At 38.7% G+C, this 21,940-nt stretch overlaps 2 protein-coding genes across 2 annotated transcripts in view; both read right to left on the bottom strand.

The window, feature by feature from the left end:
* Positions 1-9,172, bottom strand: part of Casp1 (caspase 1) — a 10,456-nt gene extending 1,284 nt beyond the window's left edge. The window contains exons 1-9 of the mRNA XM_005346766.2: positions 9,067-9,172; positions 8,200-8,466; positions 7,870-7,932; positions 5,123-5,235; positions 4,307-4,480; positions 3,669-3,903; positions 3,052-3,192; positions 692-801; positions 138-241 (exon numbers count right to left, since the gene is read on the bottom strand). Coding sequence (XP_005346823.1) covers positions 143-241; positions 692-801; positions 3,052-3,192; positions 3,669-3,903; positions 4,307-4,480; positions 5,123-5,235; positions 7,870-7,932; positions 8,200-8,466; positions 9,067-9,073 — 1,209 coding nt within the window. The 5' untranslated portion in view covers positions 9,074-9,172 and the 3' untranslated portion in view covers positions 138-142. The remainder of the gene's footprint in view (positions 1-137; positions 242-691; positions 802-3,051; positions 3,193-3,668; positions 3,904-4,306; positions 4,481-5,122; positions 5,236-7,869; positions 7,933-8,199; positions 8,467-9,066) is intronic.
* Positions 9,173-15,703: 6,531 nt separating this feature from the next.
* Positions 15,704-21,940, bottom strand: part of Card16 (caspase recruitment domain family member 16) — a 7,084-nt gene continuing 847 nt past the window's right edge. Inside the window, exons 2-3 of the mRNA XM_013346096.2 lie at positions 21,612-21,878; positions 15,704-15,757 (exon numbers count right to left, since the gene is read on the bottom strand). Of these exons, the coding sequence (XP_013201550.1) occupies positions 21,613-21,878 (266 nt within the window). The 3' untranslated portion in view covers positions 15,704-15,757; position 21,612. The remainder of the gene's footprint in view (positions 15,758-21,611; positions 21,879-21,940) is intronic.

Raw genomic sequence — 21,940 nt, 5'->3', positions numbered from 1 at the left:
GAGAAGAGAAGAGAAGAGAAGAGAGGAGAGGAGAAGAGAAGAGAAGAGAAGAGAAGAGAAGAGAAGAGAAGAGAAGAGAAGAGAAGAGAAGAGAAGAGAAGAGAAGAGAAATGTACAAAGACACTGGTACAGCATACTTATTTTATTGTCCTGGGAAAAGGTAGAAACGTTTTGTCAAAGTCACCCTTTCAGTGGTGGGCATCTGTAAACTAAATCCTGGTTGATCAAATGAAAATCGAACCTAAAAGAGAAAGGGAGATTTACAGACATTATTTTCAGAGACTAGAATCTTGACTGGAGATGGAAAAAAAAAAAACTATTGTGACTATAATGACAAGAAACAATAACTCAAGGCATTAGTAAGAATCACAGCTATCAGAGTAGTCTCCCAGATGAGTTTTAAGTGCTTTTGCTGGAATTGACAAATATAATGGATACAGGGGTATTAAATTCTCTTCCATTTTCTACTAAGGACAAGATAGTGGTTAATATAAATGATTATTTCTTAAGGCTTGTGAGCATAAAACAGTGGCACCATGTAAGGATTGTTGACTAATCAAAAAAATAATAATAGTAATACAAAACTCTTTGGAAAGAATGACGTTATTACAAGACAAATATGTCCAGAGCTTTCCTACTGGCAGCAGCCCAAGACCACAGAAGTAGAGTTGAAAAAGCGTTCGAGTCCTACCTTTCTGAAAATATCCTCCAAGTCACAAGAGCAAGCATATTCTTCCATGTGTTTGATGAGTTCCATAATGAAAATAGAGCCCTTGGTAGGGTGTCTCCAAGAAACATTATCTGTGAATAATGTATATTCAAAATCTTATGACAGACCTTACTCTGAATACAGCCCTCTGTAGCCTTTCCACTCTTAACTGGACACTTTATATAGTGTCCATATTATATCCTATAAACTGTCTTCCATTTTTCAATATATATATATATATATATCTATCAATGAATACCTCTTCTCTCTTCCTCAAGGTGGTTGCTATATATACCATGCAGATATTCAAATGGTACAGTTCCTGATATTAAGGAGGTGAAAACTAATACTGAGCCACTAATACTGAGCCAGGCCCTGGAGTAAGGGAGTGATAAGTTTTGGAGAATAAGTATCTGAGTATTTTTGTTCAAGATGCTCTGTAATGGGTCTGATTCAAGACTGTTGTACATTTTTAAATCCAATGTTCTTAATTAGAAGTTTTCAGTAATTATTTTTTTTTTTACCAAAAAAGAGATATTTGAGCAATAGATAATCAAACCACAAATATCTGAACTAGGTAAAGGAAATGAGAGAAGAGTAGAAACAGGTATCTCTGCAAGTACTTTGACAGTGAAGAGAGTAAAAGGCCAGATTCTTCCCATAATAGTCCAATTAAGACCAGATTCTTTTCTCAAAGGCCCTACAATAGGGTTGGGGTTTACACTGGCAAATTTCATCTGGGTATAGTAACTGGTGTACAAAATTTTTATAGTCTGAACCATTTACAGAGAGTAGTGAAGACAGCAAAAGAAAGAGATACAGGAACCAGCAGGTCAGATGGCAAGTATGGAAAGGCTTGAAGAGACTCTACAACTACAGAGGATGTATGGTACAAAATGAGAAGAAATGATTTAAAAGAACAGTTAAATCTAATAATAAAGTGGACTGTATCCTTAAGCTGGAAACTTGTGGGAGTATTGCTAAGGTATTTTAAAACTAAATACACTTGTTCTTTGGCAATTTCTTCAATACATAGAAAGCATCTGATTTGTTTATGTCGTGCTCTCTCATTATCTCCCTCCCATGTATAAATCAGTACCTCCCCCTTATGTGTCTCTCATCATTTTGAGTCATTTTGCAATTTTAATGATTCACTGCCTATATCAGGTCTGTCTGCATAAAAAAAATGGTATAATACAATGCAGTGGGGTATCAGTGGTTTACTACTTGGTATATTTCCAAAGATGATTCTCCATCTGCCTGAATTTATAAGTAACCAATAGCTCAGCAAAGTCCTATGATCCCACAATCTATCAATATCTATGATGTTTTATCATTAGAAAATGATGTAGTAAGATATACATTGGGCTTGGTACACCCAGTGTAGGAGTGGACTATATCTGGAGGTTGTGACCACAGTCAATAATATAATCTGTAATCTATTTGATCAGGGGCAGAGCCTTAAGGGTGTAGTTCAGTAAAAGAATATAGGCTTCTAGAAATGAAAAATTCTGGAAATGAAAGGCTCAAATGAGTTTTATTTAAGCCTTAACATAGTAAGTAATGAGTAGGATTAGAAATTAAAACCTTGATAATAGGAAAACTTAAGGCTAGATTTTTCAGGAGTAGTTCAATATTTCACAGTTATCATCTTATTCAGTCCTTGCTACAATGGCAGTATATTTGCAGATATTGGTGAGAAATTCAAAGAAATCTCAGCAAGACGAAACAAACAGACAATAAAAGATGATACAAATGGAAGTGTCAGGACGTAGCATAAATATTTGAATTATTTATGAATATCTGCTTTCATGTATAAAACCCTCTCACATTAAGCCCATTATATAGCCTCAAATATATAGCCTAGGGTAGCTGGTCTGAGTGCTATCAACAGGGTGTCCTGTGCCCACCTGCCCCACTACTCATATCAACATTGGAATTTCAGGCGCTTGAGCAGCTTGAACTCTGAGGATTTGAGGTCCTGTGCTCAGTTTTTCTGTCTCCATGCCTCAGTCATCAAGATTCTGGAAATACTTGATGCTGGTACACACTGGTGTCTTGACTAAGCCCAATGATGTGAACCTTTCAGATTCTAATGAACTTTAGGGTTCATATTCATCTGTTTATTTTTTGTTATTCTTTATAGTTCTAGGAAAAAATCATGCACCATGGAAGAGATTTCTAATTCATCAAACATTGTATGTATATTTTGTCTGTGTGGAAGGGGGGGTTGAATATGAAGTTTTTAAGTGGGCATTAAATGTCTTATGTAATACTAAATATGGTGTTCCTCTTTCTAACAGTAAACCTGACAAAGTTCATATGCATAAAAAAATCTTTACTTGGTGTTGAAGAGCAGAAAGTGATAAAATCCTTTTCTATGTGGGCTTTCTTAATGCCGTCATCTTCCAAATCCGCATCCACTAAGAATTTCTTTCCAGTGTTTCCTACTGAATCTTTTACCAACACCACTCCTCGGTTCTCTGGAAAGACAAAATTGGTTTTATGTTACTAACAATTTTCAAGGGAATTATTGTTTCCTTAAAATTTTATTAAACTCTATTTGTAAAATTATTATTCTATGTATATATATGAATATGAATACATACACATGCATATATGTGAGTGTGAATATATATGTAAATATATACATATGTATATAATATTTGTTATAGGCCATGTTTCTATCATTCTTTTCTCTTTTAGTTTTTTAATAGATTCTAATAACACCCAAATATCAATATGTATGTATGATTGCTGATAGTAATATTCTCTAGTGGAAAAGGAAGCAAGCATCTACTAATTTGAAATACAATCTACAAAGTGCATAATTAACCGAGTAGTAAAAGATGTTTGATATTTAGACATCAAACATGAAAAACTGGCATGTGCTGTCTGTATATAAATTGCAAAGTCAGACTGTGAGCGTCCTGTTATTTAAACCATCATCTGCACCCACCCCCACGGCAGGCCTGAATGATGATAACTTTGGGCTTGTCTTTCAGGCTTGGACACTTCAACGTGTTCATCATTCCAAAAATAGTATCTAGTTTTAAAATATCTGCTTCTTTATCAGAGTGTGATTTGCCACATATTCCTTCCTGGATACCGTGGGACATGAATACAAGGAAAGTACTGTCAGAAGTCTTGTGCTCTGGGCGGTCAGCAAATTCCTTTACTGCATTAGTCATAGCCTGTAAGAAAGCAGACCAGTGATCTTCAATGAACTACCTTTATACTGTGGGATTTCATTTTAAGCAGTCAAGGGGTTCTTGAATAATTCCATGAAAATAGTGACATGGAAAAGAAACTTTCTAATTCTCAATTTTATGAAAATCGAACTATAAAGATTATACGAAGTCATCCTGAGATCATTGAACTGGTTGAAATATTTTCCAATTGGATGTTACAGGAGACTTTGGCTAAAGCATTGTAATTATTGGCAGACATATGTAATATTTAGTGGTTCCTCACAAAAAGATATCATCATTACAAACTAGCAAGAGTGTATGTTTTCTGACACTGTACAATGTTTTCTGGCATTATCTAGGGATATGAAAAACATGAATATTGTTTCCATATTTTGAGAAATCTTACCAGAGCGGTGAGATTTTCTTTCTCCTTCACAGTATATCCCAGACCCTGCAGCAGCAACCTCATTTCTCTGAGGTCCACATCAGCTCCATCCCTCCTAGGAAGATGGTCAAACTCTGTGTTGCAGATAATGAGAGCAAGACGTGTACGAGTGAACCTATCCATTACTGGATAAATCTGAAAGAAGGGCAGATTCAATGAACAGCTTTGTTTAATTCAATGTCTACTTTATATGATTATGATAGTTCACAATTCCCTCTGCTTAATCCTTTCAAGAAATCAACCTTGTGATGAAAAGATTATGGATAAAAACAGAATGAGTCTTAATTCAAGAGCACCAAGGAACTTATAAATACCCAGGTAGTTTCTAAGCATCTACTCCTAATTTTGAAAATGACATTTTGAAAAACAAAGCTAAGCATCCCTAAATTATAAAACTAATTCCTCTGATTTCTTGATTCTAGACATAATATTGATGCATACCTGACTAAGTTTCTTAATCTCTAAAATGGGTCATCTTGAAGGTTAACAGCTTTTTTTAAATATAAGGTATACAAAGAAATACTTGACTCATAGTAAACATCTAATGTTAGGCACTTATTTGCTGTTGCTATTACTGTATACCAAGGAACTGGACCAAATTTGTACAACTTCAAATAAACCTGAGATTCTAGGAGGTAGAGAACTTTTATGTAAAGTAGAGTAACTCTTCAAGTCTGGAAAACACTGCAATGAACATGGCTGTGGCAAAGAGTCACCACCCTTTGGAATGGCATCAGTATCCTCAACTTGCTCTATCCCAGATTCTGGGCACAGCACCTCTGGATAATTTTTTTCCCGAATCTTTTGAGCACTTTCTGAGGAGCATAACTTGAGGTTCCCACTTGGTACCAGAAATGTGTCACCTTTTTTGTTCTGTTCTTCCTTTATTTCTGTAAGAGACAAAAAAAAATGCCAATATATATTGAAGCCTGGTGGTCTCACTTCAAGTCTTTTCTAGCTTTATCTATGTGTGAAGACAGCCGAGTAAAACCCTGCGGTCATTTCCATACTATAGGATGAGATACACACTACTATTAATGGACACATGGCAAACCAGATATCTCCAGTAGTGTGATCTGCAATCTATCCTGGGATTGATATTTTGTTAAATATTTTAGATAAAAGCTAAAAAAGCATGGAGTATTAGATTTTCTTTTATTTTTAAAAAATATTTGAAGCTTAGGATGAAATTGTAGGCAGAGGGCAGTAGGAAAGATATATTATTTAATCCCACTAAAAATTATGAAAATATGTTTACCTATTTTTTTAACTTATGCACAATAGTAGGCATCACTTGAAGTACTTTTAAAAAATGATCCTCTGCCCTCTCCCCCAGCATCCCTTTCTACTGTATGTGCAAATTAACCAAAGGAGAAACAATATTGAATGTATTTACTAGAATGAAAAGGAAGTAGAACTAAGTGCTAAAATTAATGTGCTAATTTTATGAATTTATATCACTCACTATTGACAGCACAGATATATGAAGGAGTATTTTCACAACAGTTTTTGTGAATTGCTGGGGCTTCTGCTATATCCCAAATTTAATATCTTCAGACCATGTGATGGACTCCTACATAATTTGGTGTATACTTGTTATATTTACAAGATAGAAGTGATTTATTAAGGTATTAGAGAAGAGAAACAAAGCAATTAAAATAAGGAGATTTTGATTAATTTTAAAGGGCATTTAGATAACTGCATGTTTATTGGGCCAACTTATCAAAATGTGTTGGTTGTAAAATAGAATATAAACTACTTTGAATGAACATACTGGAAAATATGAAAAATGCTGATTAATTGATAAAAGATGTCTTGTTTTTGAACAAATAAGTCTAAATCAACAAGTTAAACAAATATTTATTTACACTGGAGATATTTTAAAGTAATTGAATAAAGTATTCAGTTATATAGTAATGTCACACCACATGAAATATGTAATAAAGCATGGGATTAATCATCATGAATAAATCCCTTAGAATAACTGAGTTTTCCTTTTAATACTTGCTCTTCTGATTTGGGATAAAGCATTGTCTTCTGGATGAGATTATTTCAGAACTATGGTGGAAAAACCTCTCTTGTAACATGCAATGCTCTTTAAGAAAGACGTGAGCTTATTCAAAATTAACATTATCAACAACAAATCTGGTGTGCTGATGCATCAGCTTTTACAAGGTGAAGGTGCCATTTAAGTAAAGGCCACTTAAATAGTAATGTGGTTTTTGTCATTTGACTCATACATATTTCCTGTGGTAGCTCTAGTATTCTAAAAATTAAGCTTATTTTTGTTTTCTTCCAGGATTGGTTGATTGTACACTTGCAGAATCTGTACTCAGAGTTCTATAGGTGCATCCACCCTGCACCACAAACTTGTGCTTGTTACCAGCAATCCCAAATATAGTCTGTCTGAATGATCACTTGTAGCCAATAGAAGATACAAATGTGTTTGGTTTGTGACACATCTGAGTTGGGTTTGCAAAGTCTCCCACAAACTTCTCACATTCTTTCCAATGTCTGTCACAGGAAGGCTATTAACACAGTTCTGTTAGTGCCTTCTATTGTAGGTGTGTAAGACACAGAGTGAAATATCTCTGGCAAGGAAAAGAGCTGCATTCTCTTTCATTGAGAATGCCTTATATAATCTTCATGAATAAAGAACAACCTTCTATTATGGAAGAACCACTATGAATATTGACTTTCTTACTGAATTACTTGTTATCTAAATAAGGGTTTTTATTACTATAGCTAAGATGTTGGTATCTTTAATTCAGTGATAAAAATAGTTTAAAAGTGAATTTTATACAATATTTAATCGCTCAAGTTCATTTCAAAAGAAGTATTATTTGCCATGCTTACTATTCTTGAAGATTTTTGTAGAGCAACGTCAAGAGTACAATTTACATGTGATAGCTATTTCTATAATGATCAAGAAATTATAGCTGATATAGTTAACTGTAGAGACAGTAATGATTGGCAACTACTGCAGGCTACAAATTAAAGGTGTGTAATAAAGTGGCAGAGGCCTTGAGAGGGGCACTCATTAAAATTTAGCCACACATTAAAAGAGGCAGGAGAGAAAATGAAATACTAAGCATGCTTTGATGTTCACATTTTAACAACTGCTCATGATGACAACTATAGCTAAGAAAGGGAAAACTGAAAAGGATTAGGATAGGACTGTCAAATTTGCCTTTGGAGGTGTTTAGAAATATAAGTCCAGAGGAGATAGGAATATCTGCACTAGGCACTTGAATAAGGTTTAGTACCCAACTACACAGTTAAGACTTGAGATACAAAGCCAGAAAATTTTACTATAAATATGGGTGGTGAAGCCATGAGAACTTCTTTGCATGAGCAAGGTATGTAGAGAACAGGATGAATAATATCATAGAATCGATGCTTGGGAGTTAGTTATTAGCTAGTTATCAGCTAGTCAAATCCCTTCAACCTAGGTTTACCCCATAAAGAATATAGTCAGAAGCATTTGTGATTAAAGGGTGTCATTCCTTTCTGAACATATATACCTGAGGAAGAAGAATGTCCTCCCTGGATATCATCTGTACTAACAGTATTTGCAACTGGTGCACCTGAAGAGAAAAAGGGAAATTAATTCATCATTACACGGTGATACTTGGAAACAGCAAGTTTGGGGCCAATAGCAGGTACACGAGACCAGGGAGAAGAAATAGGAGTAACAGAGATAAGAGACATATAATAGGGTCACTGACACAAAAGTGGGACTCTGGTGTCTGAAGTGAGGGAGTTACATTCAAACCACATAAGAAATATGTGAACTAGACATTGGTAATAAAAAGATATTGATTCTCAACGTAGTTTGAGATGAAGGCTCTTACCTGATTGAAGCTCCAGAACTCCTGCTAAGTAGCTGTCCTCTTTACAAATGTAAGTGAGTAGAATTTGGCTGGCCTGGGGACCTTTTCTGGTGACAGAATCACACAGGTTTCTTGCCTTGTCTGTAACAGTGGCTTTTACAAGTTTTATTCTCTCCATCTCTTCCTGGTTCAGGACTTTCTTCTCCAAGAGTTCATCCAGCAAGCCATTTATTGTCCCTTCACACACTGAATTGACGAACTGCTTCCTCTTTGCTCTGAGGATGTTGTCTGTTTAAGGCACAAACATTTCTCAAGTCAAGAAAACAACCACATGTTCCTTTCCTGTTAAAAACAGCTTGGCCTCTTTCAGAATTAAAAAGTAAAATGTCCCTTTCATATACATCTCCTACCCCTTTCTTTTTGCTATCTGTGCTCTCTATTTTCCCTCAACATTACACAAGAGCATAGGGGGAGACACAAGTAACAAGTTACCGTCTTTCGGATAGAACTCAAAAATCATAAACCTCTTCCTGCTTCCACATGTTCTCAAATCAGATTAATAAAACAAAGAAAAGGCGATACAGCATTTTCCTTTGTAGCCTGTATCTCAGTCATTCATCTGGCTGTGCTGGTCAGACTAGGGTCATGCAATAGTTAAGATTATAATATGACTGGAAAAACAAGTACACCAGCATTTCCTTCTGGCCCTGGCCTTCACTCTATGTGGCTTTAAGAATCTTCTGTGAAGATTTCTTCCACACAGTCTTCCCTTTCCCAAGATTCAGATCACTTAATCCGCAGAAGCTAATGACAGCTACCAAAAAAAAACACCCCTTTTCTAAATGACTTATTCACAACTTATCCCCTTTACAAACAGGGACAACTCACCAGCCATGGCGTTTCTCTCCTAGCATGTGGAGCTACTGAAACTGAAAGTTCCTTTCCACCAGGGCGTGTATGCAGATTGCGAAATAACCGTTCTTCCTGTGTGCTCCTGCTTCTTTCCCTCATTAATTTACCATTCTGGAACTCAGACTTGTCAAGAAGGACACCTGGGAAATGATCTTTGCAGAACACTTGGATTGGCTCCTGGCAGGAAAAGAGAATGTCCTAGTCTTTAACAAAACAGTGAGCTGGGACAGATTTGAGGAGTCCACAGGGGATGAGAAAAGAACAAGGGTGAAGGGAAGGCTCCCACAGGTGTTTCTGCTGCAGTTTAGTATGAGATTGGGAGATTAGAGCTGGGAAAACAGAGGGAAGACAAGACCTGAAGGCAGTTTACCTGAGAGGCCCAAGAGCTCTGAGGATTAGCAGGGGTGCCTGCTGGAGTTGGGGCTGGAATGAAGCCAGGAGTGGAAGAAGGGAGGTTGGGAGGGGAAGGTCTGTGGGGTGCATGGGAAATGTGGGAAGGGAAGTGGTATAGAGAAGAAAAGCTGCAACTGGAGTTCCCTTGCAGAGACAGGCAGGGGCTTCCGGGGCTGAATGTGGTGGGGAGGAGAGAGTGATGAAGGTCTTCAGTGCACTTGTCTGCTTCCTGGCCTACGAAGCTGGTGTGTTCACAGGGAATGCCTACTGGTTTTGGGGGCTGGGATAATAACATGAGTCTTAGAAAGGAAGCGTGGGGGAGAAGACCTTTGTGATTTGTTACTGAAGAGGACAGAGGACAAGTAGAAGGTGGCAGGTGTTCTGGTTCCGGGCTGGAGATGAGACAGGGGCTTGGATCAAGAAGCAGAGAGCAGGGCTTGTGTTGTCATAAAAATCACAGCTCTCATCTTAAAAGTAAAGAGATAGTTTATCCTGAAGCCATTTTTTTTTGGGCCTAGGAGCACAGGTATTTCTAGGTTCCTCGAATTCCACGCTCCAATGTGGTAGCAGTTTCATGACATTTTTCTAGTTGTAGGGAACCAAGAAAGTCCTAAATCCACGCAAGTTTACAACACCTTTGTGAGTACAGCAGACAGACTGAGATGGGGAAAGCTTTGCTCTAGTCCTAAAATCTTCCCCAGCGAAGACCTTAGCTCTGTGATGGTGAAATCTCATGATTTCCTGAATTAATAGCTTCTAAATGTTTTTTTTTAATTTATTTTTACTACATGTTAGTTCAGATACAGAGTGTGTCAAGGAATAGCTGTTCAGAAGACCAAAATTAGCACAAAATAAAGTTATTAGCCTCTGATCCTACAAAATTCCAATCTTTTCACAGTATAGAAATTCCAATTGGTCCATCAGTCTCTGCAGACACAGAAGTTTCTTCCTGCAGATTTTTCTCTTTTATGATTTATGTAAGATCCCTGGTGGGTCCACAGAGCAGCTCCTGGCAGGTCCTGGTGCTGGGTCCTGAGCAGCAGGGCCCAGGCTGGCGAGTCCCGAGAGCTGCCAGCCCTACTAGGCTGGTTCCAGCAAGCCCAGGGGTGTGAGCCAGATGGTCGGTAGAAGGCACACAGGCATACACATCGTATATAATAGAATTGGATATTTATTACTTAGAGGAGAGAGGAAGAAAGAGAAGAAGAGGAGAGAGACAGAGAATGGCCTATGGCCTGAGAGAGAGAGCACGCACGGCACCAAGAGGAGACAGTGAGTATCTAAGATGGTGGGAAGGAGGGCAGGGGTTGCCATGAATGGGCATGGCTTGCCTCTTAAAGAGATGAAAACCATTACATTCCCAGCTCCTTTTTATAATAAAATGCAGGAGATTAGCCACCACAGTTTGACAGAATTGGAGCGGCGGATTCTCAAAACTACTTCCAGCTTATTTGTGGGTGTCATCTTGGACCTGAGAAGGCTGGGTATTGGCCACATCCTGGCATAGCTGGTCTCTTTGCTCCTGACCAGTATCTGTGGCATGGAAATGTTTGGTGTCTCTTATCCTGTTTAAGGTATTGGCAGAACAAAGAACAAAGTTAAATAATCAAGGGAAAAAAAAATTTTGGACCAGGGAATTGAAAGGGTATCTGATCCTTTAATTCGGCTCCCTGGAACTCACAAGAATTCCTTGTGTTTGTGAAAACAGAAGTTTTAGACACATAATGATTGTGGCATATTTTTTGTACAATGAAAAGTATTTTTTTAAGACTATGAAAGGACCCAAAAGGCTGGAACTGAAAGAAAAAAGAAACCGCACCATGCCATGGCTGGAATTTTCAAAAACCGGGGAGCTGGTTGCTCTCCAGAGCCAAAATAGTGAAAACCCAAGAAACAGTGGCGGCACCCAAGGCTTATAAGGGAACATCTTCTGGCAGTATAGGCGGGGTGGAAATCAGCATGAACACCCAGGACTCATGGACGAGGACTGCAAGTAGGGTATTTTGGCCTAGTTGGATCAGGTCGGGTGACCCAGAAACTAGAGAGGCCGGGGCTGCTCTGAATGGTGGTTACAACAGAGAAGAAAAAAAAAAAGGAAAGAGAAGAAATGAAAAAAATAAAGAAACTGGGGGACCTGGGTCCCCCAGTCGAATGCACTGTACAGGGAGTGTGCAGTGCTAACACATGGGTGGACTGACCCAGGGGTCAGTCCAAACACGATTCTGGTAAAGGGGAGCAACCATAGCAGAATGGGGGGAGACTCACAGATTGAAGCCAGGAAGCCAGTGGTGGGAGTGGAAAAAGAACCCCAATTCAGGATCCTGACTCTGGCAGAGGAGTTTTGGGCAGGAGTGCCTATCCGAGTCACACGGCACCAATTTTATGATTTATATAAGATCCCCGGTGGGCCTGCAGAGCAGTTGGTGGTGACCAGTCCCGAGCAGTGGGGGCTGGGCTGGTGGGTCCTGAGAACTGCCAGCCCTGGGCTGGTCCCAGCAAGCCTGGGGGATGTGAGCAGATGGTGGGTAGAAGGCACATGGGCAGACACATCGTACAGAATAGAATTGGATATTTATTAGTTAGAGGAGATAGGAAGAAAGAGAAGGAGAGAGACAGAGAAGGGCCCAAGACAGATACACGTGCATACACCAAGAGGGGACAGTGAGAATCTAAGATGGTGGGAGAAGGGTAGAGGTTGCTGGGAGTGGGTGTGGCTTGTCTCTTAAAGAGACGAAAACCATAACATTCTCCACATCCATATACAGTTTCTTTTTGGGAATTTTCCTTTATACTTGCAACTAGATTATTTCCTTCTTGGCTTCTTGTGTTTCTTTCTTTTTGTGTTTGTTTGTTTTTGTTTTATTTTTTCTGTGATGTACATAGTCAAGGAATATATGCTTCTTCTAAAATCTTTAAAGGAGAAAGGAATGGCTTTCAGTTAAGTTTATTGCTTCCCTATTATCAACCATAACTGCAACCATATGACAGAAGCTTTAACATAGACATATGTACTTCCCATTCACATTAGAAACTACACTATAGTGAGGAAGAGAGAAATCTTGAAAATGAACTTCATTGAGCTCTTTTGTGGGGGAAACAATGGAAATTTAGAATGTAGGCATCCAGAATCAAGTGGTAACTAGAAGGTTGGTGCATACTTGAGAAAAGAAACAAACAATGTGCCATAGCTTGGATTTTTACTTGGGCTGTTGTATGGCCTAGTTTTATGTCAACTTGACAAAAGCTAGAATCATTAGAGATGATAAAACTTTAATTGAAAAAAATGTCTCCATGTTTTTGTTGTAGAAAAGCCTGTGGGGTCTTTTCTTTATTAGTGCTCATTGTGGGATGACTCAGCCATTTGTGAGTGGTGTCATCCCTGGGCTGATGGTCCTGGGTTCAATGAGAAATAATTTGAACAGGCCATGAGGTAAAAGCCAGTAAGCAGTATTCCCCCATTACTTCTTCATCAGCTTCTGCATCCACATTCCAATCCTGTTTGAAGTTTTGTTCTTTATTCCTTCAGTGATAGATTGGTACCTGGAAGTATAAGCTTAATAAAAAAAAGCTGTATCTCCTTAAGTTGGTTGGTCATGGTGTTTTATCTTATCAATAAAACCCTAAGACAGGTGTCAACAGAGAAAGAGACATTCTACCAGAACTGGAGAGTGGCTGTTACACAGTGCACATGCTGGGGACTTCTGAACATGAGGCCCCTCGAGACTGAATCTTCATTGAAATTATCTGTAGTTAACATGCTTGTGCCATGTGCATTGGATTATTTGTAAGTTTCATAGTATTCATGATCTTAAATGAAATTCAATTGTTATCTCTGCAACAGGGGTTTTAATGAAGATTTCGTAGATTTTCTTATACTCAGTCTCATGATGCTGCATCTCTATTGAAATATGTAGCAATGCACATAGTAAATTCACTTTTTAAAAAAATTCTGTTGATATCAAGCACTCTGTTAGGACTTTACAGGTACCTTTAGTTTTTTGAAGGGTGACATGCAGACAGTGGTGTTAATTTCATTTTCCATATGGACAAATTATAGACAGGAAACTTCAGGTGGCCACGCATCCTATGACTGTCCTGCCTTGACCCTAGGCAGTGCTCTTAATCCCTGAAATGATATCAGACCATCCTCAAACTGTGCCCTCCCAGAGAATTCATGTCATTATTAAAACCTCCAATACAAACAAAAGTACAAAATCACGGTCAGTAGTCAGAAATTCTTCTGTGGAGTGAAATATTGAAAATACTCAGTATCATATTTAGCTTCAGCCTACAGTGATTTCATACTGTTACTTATAATGGTAGTTTGAATGTAATTGAACCTCATAAGCTTCTATGAAGTGCCTCTATGAGGAGGTGTGTAGTAGAAGGAGGAACAGGCTGTGTCCCGCCTCCCGGCTAGCTTAACCACGAAATAACCACATAGAAACTGAATTAATTAAATTACTGCTTGGCCCATAAGCTCTAGCCTCTTATTGGCTAACTCTCACATCTTGATTTCTAATAATATGTATGTCACCACGAGGTCGTGGCTTATCGGGAAAGATTCAGCATGTCTGACCTGGCAGCTTCATGGTGGCTCTCTCTCTCTTTCTGCTGCTTTCTTCCTCCCAGAATACAGTTCTGTCTTCTCCACCTAAGTTTTTCCCTATTAGTCCAAGCAGTTTTCTTTATTGATTAACCAATGAAAGCAACACAAATACAGAATGACCTCCTACACCAGAGGTGTGCCTTTGTTGAAGTCCATATAGCATCATGAAGGAAATGTGTCACTGTGGGGGTGGGATTTCCAGTCTCACATACACTCAAGTCATGCTCAATGTTCAGTTCACTTCCTGGTGCATGTGGCTCAAGACATAGAACTCTCAGCTCCTTCTCCAGCACTGTGACTGCCCGCACAGTTCCATGTTTCCCACCCTGGTGATAATGAACTAAACCTCTGAAACTATAAGCCACTCAAATGTTTTCTTTTATAAACTTTGCTGCAGTCATGGTATCTCTTCACAGCAACTGAAACCCCAAGTAAGACATGTATGATGAGCAAACTCAAGAGAATAAGAAACACATTTATTTCAGCTACATAAAGAGCTCATCAGAAGTACACTAATTGAAAACTCCAGTAAATTTATTGGTCTTCATTCCTGGCACCCATCCTTTACTACATTCTATGCCAGAAATTTTAGAAATTGACGAGAGTTAATGAGTCAGAACCTGTCTTGTGCCTTCTAGAGTATTTTACTTGAAAATATATCACTATGTAGGCAAGTAGAAGTTAGCCTAAACAGAAAGATGGCCAATTTCCTCCTAGAATTGCCTCAGAGCCTCTGTAAGTGAGCATACTGTACTGGCTCTGCCTATCTTCATCCCCCAGAACACAAGTCACACCAGCCACGCCTTCCCACTTGGAGTTGAAAGTCAACGCCAGTACATTCTGAAACAAGGTTTGAAGAAGGTCTGCTTCTGAAAATAGAGTCCTCAGGTCTACTCTATTACATTCCAATTAAAGTAGGTTTGTGAACTTTAAATAAATAGTTACCATAGACTCAGATCAGAAATATTATATCAAAGTGTGTTTGTGGCCAGGCAGTGGTGGAGCATGCCTTTAATCCCAGCACTCGGGTTGCTTTCCATGGCTGCAGCTCACACTGCCTGAAAGCATAAAAGTAAACAGCTGGTATCTTTTTTCCTCTTTTATTGTTTAAATTGCACTATACTCATTCCCCTCCCTTCCTCCAGTTTCCCCTTCTACCCTCTCCTATTTTACTCAGTTTCGTGTCTTTAATCCCAGGACTCAGGAGGTGTAGGTGTGAGGGTCTCTGTAAATTCAAGGCCAGCCTGGTCTACAAAGTAAGTTCCAGGACAGCCAAGGCTACATAGAAAAAAGCTGCCTTGAAAAACTACCACAAAACAAAATGGGTGATGGTAGCACACGACTTTAATCCCAGCACTTAGGAAGCAGAGCTAGGCAGATGGAGTCAGTTGGTATATCTTAAGGATTGTAATGGAACCCCAAATAAAAAAAGAAAGAGAATTTGGAAGTCTAACAATTTGACAATCTCTCACGGCTTTCTCTGATACTGCTTCATCTTGAATGGAGTGATAATGCAAAACAGAAGAAAATACATTAAAAAGAAATTTATTCAAAACAGAGAACCAATGACATGGGTCTGTGAGAGGATTTTTCCATCTCAGAAGAACACATACTCTGGAAGCAGCTCTTTGAAATGACTGTAGTGCATCAGATCACATCTTCATTCTGCAGAAGAAGCAAAGGGTTATAGGGAAGTATCAGATAATATGATCTAAAGGTTTCCTTATAGGAGGGAAAATTCACAATAGTTAGACCTCAGAAGGTGTCTATAGATTGACAGTATGTAAAGATTCCATTACACACACACACACAAACACACACATACACACACAGACATACACACAGTCATAAGTGCAAACAGTTAACTAGCAAATAATATAACTGTCACAATATTATTTGCATAATCAACTTATTCTGTGAAAATTTCAGCATCAATACATATTCTGATATGTACATAATATGGTATTTAGAAAGATGAACAAAATTTTCCATCGTTTCTGTAAAGGACTTAATCTTCTGTTTCAGAACCCTTCACGGACATCACTGTTAACTGGTTGCTGCTGTATAGCAGACATGACCAGGACATTGAGTCCTTCATTTTCTTAGAGACATTTACTGAACATAAGTACATCCCAGATTCTTTTCCTATGTGCACTGAAGTCAGCTTTGGCTATGCTAATTTTCTCTTTTCAGATATTACACTATTGAGAGAGAGAGAGAGAGAGAGAGAGAGAGAGAGAGAGAGAGAGAGAGAGAGAGAGAGAGATCTGTATTATAAGTTCTGTTACTCTAGAGAACACTGACCTAAATAGAAGGAAAGGTTCTGGCAGCAAAGAGGTTCTACCAGAGAGTGTGGTAGGAGGACCAGATCAGGAAACAAGGGAATATATGAAAGGTTAACCTCAATGAACATGGAAGTAAAAAGCTATATGAAAACCTTGACATGAAAGGATGGGTTTGGGTATAGGAATATTGCAGGTTAAAAGTTCCAGTGTGCATCAGGGAGATGAGATGGTAGAAAGGAGAAAGTAAGTGGCAGATTAATCAAAACTAGGGAGGTATAATGGAGCCTTATAAGATCCCATTAATTTGTCAGCTAATTAAACACATATTTTTAAATGAGCTTGAACAGATATATCCTCTGTGGTTGGTCAGTGATGCTCCCAGAAGTCATCATTATTATGTGGAAATCTCAGTGCCAGAAATGGCTTACCATCCTACTACCTATTGATTAGCGAGGCCCCAGAGGCATCCGAAACAACAAAAACTATTGCTATTACTCTTGAATGCTATTTCATCTAGATCGTAAGACCTTGTTGCTGATGACACCACGCACTTTGGCAGTAAGAAATAGAGAACTGAATCTTAAACTTATGGAAAACCCCTTGCTTTCCAGATTTCCTAGTATTGTAAGATGTTATACATGCTAATGGGGAGGAAAAGATATCAATAGATCCAGGTAGCACTGGACATTGTGTATTTCAATATTGACTTATCCAACAAGATGTGTCCACTGGTGAAATGATGGCAGTGGCATGACTGTTGGGGGTAACCACTCTTTCTTAATTGGATCTGAGGCCACAGGAGGTATTTTATGCCTGATACTGTAACCCTCATCAAAGAGCAGTGAGATCATAGGCCCTGGCCAGCAGAGTAGATTTAATGTTGTTTTGTTAAATAGTCATTGTATAAAATATTCTTCTAAATGTTTACATTTATATCCACCAATTATGAGAGGATATCAACCCTGGTCTAAGAAGCTTATGTCTTCCCCTCCCCCACAGCATGTTGTGGTTAGCTCAAGAACATGGAAGTGTTGTTTAAAGTGTTGAGAATACATGACTTTAGTAATAGATGGGGCATGAATACCTCCCCACATAAATACACGGGCACTCTAAAACTAAGGAAACATTACAGAAGTGATGTGGGTATAATGTAAGAGCTGGAGTATGGGATAAAGGCTCCTTGTTACAAACACGAACTCACAGAAGCTATAGTTACTCACAGAAGTTGGAGCCAGTTAAAATTCTTAGAATGACTGAAGGTAACTTCTCAGAGAAAATTATATGTAGGAGACATCAATGCAGAGATGCTGTCCTATAGTTGGCAGGATGGAAGCAAAGTACAGTACAGATAAGAGCCATGCCAAGAAGCCCTTATTGGGAAACAGGCACATGGAATCCATGGAAATATAGGCTAGCAAAGAGGAAACAATATAATAAAAAATATCACTATAATATTAAAAACAGTGTTTTGCCCATTTCACTGGACAAGATAAGACTTAATCCCAGCACTTGGGAGGCAGAGGCAGGCAGATCACTGTGAGTTTGAAGCCAGACTGGTCTACAAGAGCTAGTGCCAGGACAGGCTCTAAAACTACTGCCAAATCCTGTCTCAAAAAACAAACAAACAAAAAACCAAAAAAACTGAGAAAAGACTTTGTTTATCTGATAGTTCAAGAAAAATGGATGAATTTATCAGGTACCTTAGGCCTGGGATGAAATTTCAGAGACAAGTAAATCCTCTGGTAGGAAGTGGAATGTTAGAAATGGTTTGGCAGAACAGAATGAGTTATATCAGCACGTAGATCAGGTTTGGAAAATGCTAAAACAAAAACATGGGAACTTACAAATAGAGGGGTGTCTCTGTGTCTCTTGGAGACGGAGGTATAGAACAACATGGTGCTAAAGTCTATAGAAGTTAACTAGATAAGACACCAAATTCAGTTCTGGTGAATGTTAGGAAGGACTTAAATTCTATGACACCTCCTTATGGTGTCATAGGAGGGAAATGGGGTGCAGTGTTAGCTACTAGACTCCAATATAGGGAAACAATGTTTCCAGTAGCGGGAATCACTCAGCTATTTCTCTAACATTGTGGCCAGGGACGATTGCACATGAGGACCATGAACTTTGACTAATGCAATTTAAATCCCACATTAAACTACAGATTTAATGGTATTCTATCAATGCTAAAAGTGTATGGGGTTTGGGTATATGCTGATCTAGCTGACCCTAAATTCATGGTGAACCCCAGTAGTATCAGAGACAATGAACATCAATTGGTAAAAATCAATATAAATAAAAACAAGTTAAATGGATTAAGCATCGTTTAGAAGTGGGGGTTTTCCTCCTAGTGTGCTAAGTACTACTTTCTTTTGGGAGGTAGAAATTGTTTGCCCAGCACCAAAGATGCTTTATACAAAGACATCAACTATGGTGGCAATAGAATGCCAAGGAAGTGGACATAGGAACATTGCAAAGAAGGAGCACACAGGTACATTAAAGAAAGCACGGCACCACAAGAGTTAGACATAGGTAGAGCCCATAACTGGGGCACAGAGGAATAGCCAAAGCAGGAGGGGGAGGGTCTTAGCCCAGAGGTGGTGGAAGCAATCCAAATGAAATGAATATAAGTATAAACCCAAATTAGTAGGCATCAGTGTAGCTCAAAGTAAGAAGGCACTATTCCATCTTGGCCATAGGCTAAATAAAGCAGTTAAAGTAGCCCTATCCAGTTTATGAACAGTAAAGAGATGAACAAGCATCCCACAAGAACATCCCAGGGGAAAGAAGTGAGACAATTCAGTGATAAAGATTTTGGCTTAAAAATAGCAACTAAATATGTTAGTCTTCCCCATTTATGTAACTACCCAATGTTCTTCTTTTGATAAAAAAAAAGTTCAATAAAAGTGAGATTTTTTTCATACTGCTTAATCTTTCCTAACATTTATTTTTCAGCATCTACTTAGCTTGCCAAGGACAACTGTCACTTATATGGAATAGATCTCATATCCTAGAGATTAATAACCACTAGAAAAGCTCCAGTGATTGTTTCTGAGGCAAAATGGCCTAATGCTTAGTCTTAGACAGACAAGTTGATCATCCCTCGGCAGTGCAGGAAGCAGGGTTGGTAGAGGGGATAGAAGGAATGAGATAGCAGGAAGGTGTAGAATAGTATGCAACACTTTTCTCCCAATCAAAACATCTATCTTTTACAAAAGCTCCGTAGAATTCAGAAACCCCTAAATTGACACTTGTTAAAACTCAGAACATTCTAGGCCAGGGATCCTTAATATTCAAGAAATAAACAACCTCAAAATCTCAGGAAGTCCCTAAAACTGACCAGGGCAATAGGCACTCCCCATAGTCAAGCTTGTAGAAGCAGTGAGACCAGCTGAGGAAAAGATACAATCAAGATGCCTGCCTAGACTAGCAGAGGTGCCTAGCAGAGATGTTCTGTGATCTATCAAGCTGTGTAGTTAATATGCAGAGTTCAACATGGTGTGGGCATTTAGTGATGCAATGGCCTCCGAGCTATTCCTCTTCATGTAAGAAGCTTACCTAAATTCCTATAAATGACCCCAATGACTCATGGTATCAGGAAGGTGGGATTGGGTGTTCCTTTACTTTTTTTTAAAATCATCATTTCTCCATGTGGGGTGAGAAGATATTTGTTCATCTTTCCCCAGGAAGAATGTCTGTCAACGCAACAGTACCTCTACAGCTGTGTCATCCACAATACACATGACATTCCTCTTACACCTGATGCCCTCCTTGATACATGTCCACTGTCCTGCCATTACTATTATCATTGCCATTACAATTGAGGCTTCATTTCTTCAAATGGTTTTTGCTTTTCTCCAAAAATCTTAGCTTGCCATAGTATGCCAAGCCTCAACTGCTTTCCACAAACCTTCAGTCCTTCATTATCAGTTCTGTGGTGTGGGAGAATTGTCTGTATTCTGTCAATCATGTTTTGAATAAATGTGGATTGGCCAGGCAGGAAGTATAGGAGGGTCAGCCAGACAGGAAGTAGGGGCAGAGTGATGAGAACAGGAGTATTCTGGGAAGAAGGAAGCTCTTCGCCCAGTCCTGCCCAGACCACGGAAGAAGCAAGATGTAATCTGCCTGGCTGAGTAAGGTACCGAGCCATGTGGCTAAATGTAGATAAGAACAATGGGTTAATATGAGCTACAAGAGTTAACAAGAAGCATGGGCCAATCAGTTTTATAACTTATGAGGATCTCTGTGTGATTGATTTTCCTTGGGGCTTGCCAGCTGTGGGGTATTGGGTGGGACAGAAACCCCAACAAGTAGGCCCCTCATGTTACAGTTCTGTAAATGACTCTTATAATATCAAGATGTGTTCCAAATTTGAGATATAGCCTGGCACCTAAGACCACAATTGTCTGGACTTCTGTGCTGATCCTAAGGAACTATTTTTCTATTATCTCAAAGGAATCCCAGAAGGGTTCAGGTCAGTGGTGCTGACTGGAACCAATCAAAGTTGTTGTTGTTGTTTTTGTTATTTTTTAAATCTGAATCCTGAACAGTGGATAGAGATTCTTGACCATAATATCATCACATGCTCCCATGAATGGCTGGTGCCTAGTTACTAATAAATCCCTTGCTCCTCCCTGATACCCCAAGAATTATGCCTTCCGAATTTTCATTTCTCTCAAGATTCTCCTTTTCCAAATGTCCACTATAATAGGTTATTAAGCTTTACCCATGTACCTAATGGTTTTCCCAGACGAAGGCTCCAAAGTTTCCACATTACTTTCCTCAAATTTTTAAGGTGATCACAAGAACATTGCCTTCAATATCACTTGATTTCTCTTCTAGTTTTGTTCCTTCTGCTGAAAAAAAAACTTTCCAGAAATCTATAGAGTGGAAAATGGATTTATTTAGCATACACTTCAGTTTTCAGTTATTTACTGAAGAAATGTCAAGAACAGAGAATAAGCACACCTTCTTGCCTGCGTGCAGTTAGCTACTGTTCTCTCTCTTATAATGTGCTTAAACTGTCTAGGGAATGGTACCACCCAAGGGCATTGCATCAGCCTCTATCAATGAACAAATTTCACACTCCTCTATAGCCTACTGGATACTACATAATATTCTTTCATGCAATCAAAATAGGATCTAATTGAGAGTAAAGATTAAACAGCACATAACATAATAAGAAAGTTAACATTGAAAAGAAAAGATAAATATAGTGGGAGTTTAGTTCTTACTCTAGGAGAGTTGGAGAACTCCTGCCAGGTAGACATCTTCATCACAAATGTAAGTGAGTAGAATTTGGCTTGCTTGGGGACCTTTCCTGATGACAGTATCACACAGGTCCCGTGCTTTGTCCATAACAGTATCATTTACAAATTTTATTCTCTCCATCTCTTCCTGGTTCAGGACTTTCTTCTCCAAGAGTTCATCCAGCAAGCCATTTATTGTTCCTTCACCCACTGAATTGATGAACTGCTTCCTCTTTGCTCTGAGGATGTTGTCTGTTTAAGGCACAAACATTTCTCACCACTCTTTTTTTTTTTTTTTTTTTTTTGGTTTTTCG

Source organism: Microtus ochrogaster, chromosome 5 (genome assembly GCF_000317375.1).
Source record: "Microtus ochrogaster isolate Prairie Vole_2 chromosome 5, MicOch1.0, whole genome shotgun sequence".
Taxonomy (NCBI): domain Eukaryota; kingdom Metazoa; phylum Chordata; class Mammalia; order Rodentia; family Cricetidae; genus Microtus; species Microtus ochrogaster.
The sequence above is the reverse complement of the archived record's forward strand: the minus strand, read 5'-3'. Positions and strand labels throughout refer to the sequence as shown.